Here is an 8,724-nt window from a genome sequence, read left to right as displayed (position 1 = left end):
CTAGGGCTGGTGAAAGTATGTGAGGATCTGGGTATCGAGCTGACTGAGCCCTTTGTTCGTAATTTATGGATCCCTTCTATGAGGCCGGAGTGATGATTCTTTGTGGATATCAAAATTACCTTCGAATCAGTCATCCTTTATACGCTATAAAACCTCCAACAACAAAAACTTTAAACCTCATTGGTTCTGGATCTTTCTTTTGGAGGACGAAGAGGGGAAGCCTTTAGAGGGGACTTTATATTCAGATGGGTTTCCTTTTCGATGTTCTTCGAACCTCAATCTTGTAAACAAGGCTAAGTGGCATGAGTTGAGACCTTTGTGACTGAAGGAGACAACTTTGTGTGACTTTCTGGTGAAATTGGACATTACTTTCACTAAGGGGGAGTTATTGACTCATCTTGCTGGGAATATCTCGTTTCTACTTAAGTCTTCCGGAGGGGTTATGTAGCCGAATGGCAAGCAGCTCATGAGCAGGAGCAAGCTGCTACTGTTAGGAGGGGTGATTATTCTTCCTCCTCCATTCTCGAAGGGTTAAAAACTTTTTCCTTTACAAGGGCTAGTTTCTATCCTAGCTCTTTAGGAGCTTTATGTCGAAAAGGCTGAAGTCTTAGCTACTGGTAAATTAACAAACTTTTTGATATACCCTTAACCTTAACCTCATTACAACCCGACTTTGAGATTGTATTTTATATCAATTGAGTCATCAGAAAAATAGAAGTATTCAAATAAACGTGCAAACTCATTGTAACTTTAACAAGCATAAAGCTGAGAGTAAAAGTATGACCTTCGCTAATCGGATTGCAGCTTTTGGACATCGTGTTTTTATTTACTTTCTAAATGCATGTGATTACAACTACTCATTTTTGTGTTGCTCACTTGGTTAAATCGAGAGGTTTTCTAGTTCGGCTAGTTCATTTTTTGGTTTGGTTTTAGTTTACTTGAGAATAAGTAAAGCTTTAAGTATGATGACGTTTGATAGGGGTATTTTACCCCTAATTTCTAGTACGATGTTCGGGATTTATTTCACATCGTTTTGAGTCGTTTTATATCAATTCAATAGTTTTCATCTTTCTTTCGTCAACTTTTAGTTTTTATTTACTTTTGTAGTATTTATTTATATTATTATTTTATTTAAAACCGTAACAGCTAATAAATTATTTATTTTATAAGAATAACTGTAAATAATTTATTAGTTACTTAATTTTTAGGTAATATATTTTTTAGTTTCCTATTTTAAAAATATATTATAAAATCTTTATTTTTATTTTTATTTTTACTAATATTAACTCTTTTTGATCCTTTGTAAATATTTGTAATATGATCATTTGGTACTATAACTGTCTAAAATATGTAAAAAAATAAAAATAAAATAATAATAATAGAGAAAAGGATAAAAGAAATGAAAAAAAAAAAAAAGTACTTTTTCAAAAATCAATTAAAGAAATGTTCTACAGATGAACAATAGGTAATCTTAAAAACTGTATAGGAGAAATTTTTGATGAGAAAGTGGGACTGATCAGATATGGATCGATATAACTGAGCAAGAAGAAGAAATGGACGAACCTCCGGCGAGCGATTGTTGCTCGGTCTGCCATGGACGCTTCAAGGTCCCTGTCCAGGCCAATTGCTCTCACTGGTTTTGTGGTATTTACCTTCTTCCTTTTTTTTCTTCTTCCTTCTGTAACTGCAGTTTCTCTTCCACGGAAGTGTAAAACTCAAAATCCCAGCCATTTACAATTCTGCTTGAAACTGAATTTGGGGTTCTTCTACTCCGAATTAACCCGCAATTACTGTTCTTCACTTATGGCACTTTGTCGGTTAATATTCTCAATTGTCATAATCTAATGAAGATTTTCGTTGTTCAATTCTTCAATCAATTTCGACGGCTATGGCTCTTGTTCAAAAGAATTGTTTCACCTTTTCCCGTTCTTATTTCTTCCTTCAGTGATTCCCCTGCAACAGAAATGTAAAACCCCAGCCATTTACGATTCTTCTTAAAACTGATTTGTGGGCTCTGCTACTTCCTTTAGCACCTTTATTTCTGTTCTTTACTTATAGCAGTTGGTCAGTGAAGATTCTCAATTGTCGTAATTTATAGAACATTTTCATTGTCCAACTCTTCAATGGATTTCAATGGCTACGACTCTTTTAAAAGAACTGTTTAGGTTTTTGCCCAACACGTCTGATTGGGATGATATGCCGACTATTTGGTCTTACTAACAGTTGAAATTAAGTATTTCTATAGAATCATGATGCATCACTTTGTTATTGGAATACTACATACAATATTGACACTACAAGTTGTTTTAACAGTTCTTCACAATTATGAAGACATTAAGTTGTGATTTATGAGCATTTTTTCTTTTATTATTGTGACAAATTTTTCATGTATCTGTTTATATGTTTGTTCAAGCCTATTGAAATAATATTTGGATATGTTTTCTAAATTTTTGTTCAAGATGTATTATGCAAATTTAAATTAACTTTCCCTTTCCTCTTAATATGATTGTTAGGTGATTGTATTATGCTTGTTTGGCATCATGGATCTGCAATTCAACCATGTAAATGTCCTCTTTGTCGTCGTCAAATTACCTTGTTAGTTCCTGGTGGAGCCTCACGAAGGGATCGCCATAGTTCTGAAGTTGCTGAGGTTCTGCAGAAGATAGAAACTTATAATCGCCTTTTTGGTGGACAGACCAGTGGTCTGTTTCAGGTAAGCGTGCTATCATTTTAGTCAATCATAGTTTGAATCAAACATTACCGAAATGGATTTTGAGTCTGATCAGGAAGAAATAACCACCAAGATGAGCAGTCTGATAAACCAATATGAATTTGATTTTAATGAGGGCATGTGGTATTTTTAGTTCCTTAAATCCTTCCTCAACACTCATTTTTGTCCTCTGAATACATGAAGACATGCTTCCAGAGATTCATAAGTTTGTATTCTTGTTAATATGAATTTGCTACTCAAGTTTAGATATATAATGGTCTTATATGTTCACCTTCTTCTTTTGCAATGCATGTTGGATTCTTCTTTGCCCTTCTATCTCCTATTCTGCTAGGCATGCTTTTTGCTCTATTGCTAACTAGAAAAAGGAGAGAAAACTTGAATTCATTCTATGTGTTTGCACTATCTCTTTTTCTTTTTCTTTATTCTTTTATTACGAGAGAAGACAATTATGTTTTCATCTAGTTTATGCATTTAATATATTGTATTTTTCCACTTTGTTGGCTGCACTACAAACTGTCCGAAGTATGTTTATGCACATGCCACATACTCTGTACAAACAAAGACTGTTATAATAACGAAAATTAGTTGTGTTAGATTTAACCTCAGTTGCTTAAGTATGCTCTTAGTTGCTCGATGTTTGTCAAACATTTCCTCTATTTGATAGGGAAGTTGACATTTACTATTATCAATGCCACATATTATTGCTTTCTTCTAATTGATCTGAAAGGCCATTTTGGGGCTCTTAAATAGCTTAATTAGCTAACCATAGCACATAATGTCAGATTTAGTCTGCACTCTGTTTTTCTTATAAACCTTTCTTTCATATTTCTGCTCTGATTTTCCAATGTCTTCTCGATCTATAGTTGAGGTAGTTCTCCATAAACTTCTCCAAATAGTAGATTATGTTTTTGGGTCTTTTTTCTTTGGAAGTTAGCTTTGGAATATCATTTATGATTTTCACGTACGCACAATAAAATACTGTGTTGTAATTGATGTCAGTCCTAAAAAATGGTATTTTTATCAGAGAATGCAAGATCTTCCGTTCTTGCTACGAAGATTGATGAGGGAAATGATGGATCCACAAAGAACACTTCCTTTGGTGATCAGGGCACGCGTCTATATTGCAGTTAAGTAAATTAGCAACTATACTGTGAGCTTTTATTTATTTTTCACTTCTCTTTTTTAGCTTTCATGAACATTTATGCTTCTCTGACTTTCTTTTTTTTCCAAGTCATATTTTTTCGATTCCTAGAATATCTTTTGATATCTTGTTGCCTTACAGACCTAACAATAAAAACAAATTCAGTCCTAGAATATCTTTTAATATTCTGTTGCCTTGCAGACCTAAAAAAAAAACAAATTTAAGATTTGTGCATACTTTCAATTTTACCAAACTCTCTTCTAACTTATTAATTTATAAAATGCAGTTTATTGTGCTATCAGTTTGATAAAATAAATAAATGTTAAAGATCCAAAGATTTGCATACATCTTCAACTTCCATCACCGCATTCAGATTAGTATTAGTTTTAGCTATCTTATTCACATTTAGTGGCACTGATATAGTTGATAGTTGATATATTTTCGAAAATCATGTCTTTAGGCCCATGAAATTTTCTCTCTACATTTATTTTATTTCATTAAACTCTCCCCTATTTTTGTAAGTAAAACAAAATTGTATGGCATTATTATATCTATTTACTGTATCACATGTAATTTGAGCTTCAATTTCATTTCTGAAGATGGATTCTTACTTCATTTCTTATTGACAGACGATACTAAGTGCAATCTACGTTCTGAGCCCTATAGACATTATTCCTGAAGGTAACTTCACTATGTAATCATTTTATATATGAGCTCTTGATCAGGCTGTGCGTTTATAAGAGAAATTAGTAACTAATACGAACTTTGGATTGCAATGTGTTACGTGTAGGAATATTGGGTATAGTTGGCCTCTTGGACGATCTCCTTATAGCTCTTATTTGCTTCCTTCATGTGGCTGCAATCTACCGATCTGTACTGTACTTTCGTCATGGAGGTTCTTGAGCTTTCGGAGGCATCATACAGAAGCTACAAGTGGATTAGTGAATGAAACATGTGAAAGTGAACATCATTTTACAAGCTGGAAAGAAATACTCACGTACATATTGATAGTAATCTGTAGATTTTGCTTCTGTGCTTACATAAAAAAGGACTCCTTATAGATTTTGGCTCGGAGAGTTTATTTTGGTAGATCACTGAACAGATGCAGATAATTAAGTTTCATGGAAGGAATTTATCATTTGGGGATTATGGTGTTAACTCAATCCATTTATCATTTGTTCACCTTGTTTGCCTTTTCTATTCCAATCAATTACTGTATATTATGTAGCTGGTAGTGAGAAACTACCAATATATCAGTATTTCTCTTTTCTAATTTCATCTCTGTTGTTTGAGTTCCTGTCAATTGGTCCTATCTCACATTTTGTGCCTTAAAAATTTCCACTCAAAGGAATAGGCAAAAGTGCTATTCTACATTGCATTAAAGGGGAGCTGTTCTCACACATCACTCACTCAGTTGGGGATTTATGTCACATGCTATTGAATTTCAAAATTCTAATTACATGCTCTCAGACACCTGAATTTCTTCCTATTGGGACCCAAGTCAACAAAAAAAAACCCATTAAAGTAATGAGAAGAAAAAGCAGAGACCGGTTTCCTGAGATTGAACTGTCATACGAGTTGTTCAAGGTCACATAGGTCTTTCTCCTTACATGATTGATAAAATGTCTGTCTTATACATATGTATTGGGAGTCCATTCTATTATTTAATGAGATGCATGATTTAGATATTAAGCCTAGTGTTTTTCAGTGTCCGGTTTAATTATTGGTTGTGAAAGGCTAGGATGTATGCTGAGTGAAGGGATTCAATATCATTTGGTTGTCAAGTTTAGTCTTCTTCGTTTGCAGTGTCCGGTTTAATTATGGGTCTTAGAGCAACTTTAATGAGTGTTACAAGTTTGTTACTTGTAACGCCCATCCATTAAACACCTTGTAACATTAGTGTTACAATTTGTGGTGAGTTGCAAACTGAAGCAACACACTAAATGGACCACACTCTGCCACCATCTCTTATTTTTTCTTTGGGATAATTACTAATCTAGCCCAATGAAGAACCCCACTTTACATATCTAACCCATCTTCCTTTCATTTTGCCAAATTAGACAAATAAACCCATTTTGGACAAAACTACCCTTATTTTAGTTTGAAGGTTCATCTCCTACCTCCCGCTCCTTCCACTTCCACTTCCTCACCTGACCTTTCCCATTCAACTTCATTGTGGTTCATCTTCTTCATTTTCAGTTCGTTTCAACTGCATTTTACGTTTTGAACTCATCACTATATATAATCCGGGTTGTTCTTCTGTACATTTTCATTTTCATTTTCTCCTACCTCGACATTTTCATCTCCGGTTTCTTTCTTCCCTGCGAAGCGCGACTGTGATGGCAAGAAAACGGAAGGCGACGGCGACGGCGGCGGCGGCAAGCGAAGAGGAAGGACGGACAAAGCATAAGGTAAGCATGCATCATCTTCTTCTCTGTTACCGCCATTAATGGATTAAATGCGCTCGAATGCGCTCGAATGCGCGCGTATGTTAACTGTATGTAGATATGGTCGCATTTGTTACCTAAATGCGCTCAAATGCGACAAGGTATAATAGGCGAACATAGTGTCGCATTTGTTACCTAAATGCGACACATGCGACGAGCCATTCCATTAAACTGTCGCATTTATTACCTAAATGCGCTCAAATGCGACATTATACACCATGAAACATTATCGCATTTGAGCACATTCACAGACGAATGCGACATGATTGTAAGCCTTATACATAGAATATGTCAGTTTTGTTAGAGAATTTAATGTGTGTATGTTTAAAATTGTTACAGCATGATCCCAGTGAATCTAAAAAGAGAAAACATAGTTCCATTTTCAAATATCCCAAGGCGGTTAATTCGGATGCTCAAGTAACAGTCAGGTTTAATATGGATTCTGGGGTCATGATAAAGAAGTATTTGAGTGAAAAGCAGCTAGAAATGTATAGGAAAACATGTTTTGGTCAATATTTGGATATGAAAGTTGCTAGTTTCTCTGCTGGAATAGTGCATCATGTCCTATCACGGGAGATTAAACATAAAGAAAGTAAACACAGGGAGATGTGGTTCAGGGTGAGGGGAGTTGATATGCGGTTTGGAGATTGGGAGTTTGGCCTGATAAGTGGTTTAAGGTTTGGGGTAAACATTGGGGAATTCATGGAAAGAATGTATGAATTAGAGATGTCGCATAGGTTGCGAAATAAGTACTTCAAGAAATACGAGACAATAACGACAATTCACTTCTTTGAAGTTTTGAAAAGTGTACAATGGAAGAAGAAGGATGCGACCGACCGATTTAACCAAGATGCTGTGATGATTGCCATGTTGTACTTTGTGCATGGCAATGTATTGGATAATGCTAACGAGAGGCATGCAAAGGATTGGGTTTTGGATCTTGCAGATTATCCAAGCCTGTTTAATGAGTTTCCATGGGGGACGTTGGCTTGGGAGGAGACGTATAGGTTCTTGGACTGGGCCATTAGCAAAAGACTGAAGCAATTAGAGGCAAATGTAGCGGGAAATAGGAAACGTGTGCCATATCAACTTATTGGATTTGCACACGTATTCCAGGTATGATTTGTGTATAATTTGTGTATGATTTGTCTATATATGTTTAGTGTTTGAATGCGCCCAATTTCCATCTGTGTCGCATTTATAATGGAATGCGCTCAAATGCGACATGATTGAGTTATAACCGTGTCGCAGTCGAGCGCATTGAAAATGGAATGCGACATGATTAGGTTATAAACCGTGTCGCATTCGAGCGCATTGAAATTGAAATGCGACATGATTAGGTTATAACCATGTCGCATTCGAGCGCATTCAAATGGAATGCGACAATGTTATAATTCTTATCAATGGATACCTCTTATTTGCAGACTTGGATTATTGAGTTGTGGAATGTGACTCATGCATATTACACAATGAGAAGTGGCAGCCCACTTCCACGCTTGTTTAGATGGTCCCAGAGAATAGTTCCCTCAAACAAAGCAATCAAAGAAACGTTTTCTGTAAGTGGAATGAGATTCGTGTGTTTCTCTTTACTTTGTATTTGTTTACCAATACATTGCTATTTTTTTTTTCAATGTAAGGTTGCTGATCCTCCAGACGCGTGTCTTGTGGTTGAGGATAGAGAGAAAGAGTTCGATTGGTACACGTATTTGGTGGACCATGTTGAAGGACGGGAAGTTGATATAAATGCTATATTTGCCCCAATAATGAAAGGTAAGGAGAAGGTTGAAGCTGAGGAAGAGGAAGGTGATGGGGAGGAGGAAAGTGATGAGGAGGAAGGTGATGAGGAGGAAGGTGATGAAGAGGAGGGTGATGATGGAGGTGATGGAGGTGATGATGAAGAGGGTGGTGAGGAAGGGGATGAAGTTGATAGATATATCATTGCATCACGGTCACAAACGACCGAGATAAAACAACTTCAAAAAGTTCTAACGGATGTGCTTGAGAGGCATCATACGTGGTGCAAGGGACAATTTAGTAAGGTCGACAGTAGGTTAGACAACCTAGATGAACGGGTATCGTTGATTGGGGGAGATATAAAAGAATTAAAGGCGATGGGTCGACCCAATGCTAATGTGGAGAATGAGGAGGCTGAGGCCAGTAAAATTCGGGAGGAGCCAGTGGTCGAAGAGGGGCGGATGAAAGATGGAAAGGAACAAGAGGCAGGTATGGTTCAAGAGGAGCCGATGAAAGATGGAAAGGAACAAGAGGCAGATATGGTTCAAGATGAGGAGGTTCAGAATGTTATTGTGGTACCAGACGATTCTGTGCAGGAGGAAGTTGCGCAATTAGATGAGATTGTCCATCTTGATGATTCTGTGCCTGAGGAAGTGACACCAAAGTTGCAG

General features: G+C 36.3%; 1 protein-coding gene across 1 annotated transcript; it reads left to right on the top strand.

Moving 5' to 3' along the window:
- Positions 1-1,441: 1,441 nt before the first annotated feature.
- On the top strand, positions 1,442-5,054 carry LOC136201511 (uncharacterized). The gene is made up of 5 exons (XM_065992195.1): positions 1,442-1,644; positions 2,514-2,713; positions 3,756-3,857; positions 4,502-4,553; positions 4,663-5,054. Exons 1-5 carry the CDS (start codon positions 1,554-1,556, stop codon positions 4,773-4,775), a joined length of 558 nt encoding a protein of 185 aa, XP_065848267.1. The 5' UTR covers positions 1,442-1,553; the 3' UTR covers positions 4,776-5,054.
- Positions 5,055-8,724: the final 3,670 nt, after the last annotated feature.

The sequence above is a fragment of the Euphorbia lathyris genome, chromosome 7 (genome assembly GCF_963576675.1).
Source record: "Euphorbia lathyris chromosome 7, ddEupLath1.1, whole genome shotgun sequence".
Taxonomy (NCBI): Eukaryota; Viridiplantae; Streptophyta; class Magnoliopsida; order Malpighiales; family Euphorbiaceae; genus Euphorbia; species Euphorbia lathyris.
Note: the sequence above shows the minus strand (reverse complement) of the source record. Positions and strands in the feature narration are given on the sequence as shown.

Bases quoted from the DNA above. Each gene is read 5' to 3' on its own strand.
- LOC136201511 (XM_065992195.1), top strand. From the start codon at position 1,554: ATGGACGAACCTCCGGCGAGCGATTGTTGCTCGGTCTGCCATGGACGC. The intron at 2,714-3,755 runs GTAAGCGTGCTA...TATTTTTATCAG, and splicing joins AGACCAGTGGTCTGTTTCAG to AGAATGCAAGATCTTCCGTT. The intron at 4,554-4,662 runs GTAACTTCACTA...TGTTACGTGTAG, and splicing joins TATAGACATTATTCCTGAAG to GAATATTGGGTATAGTTGGC.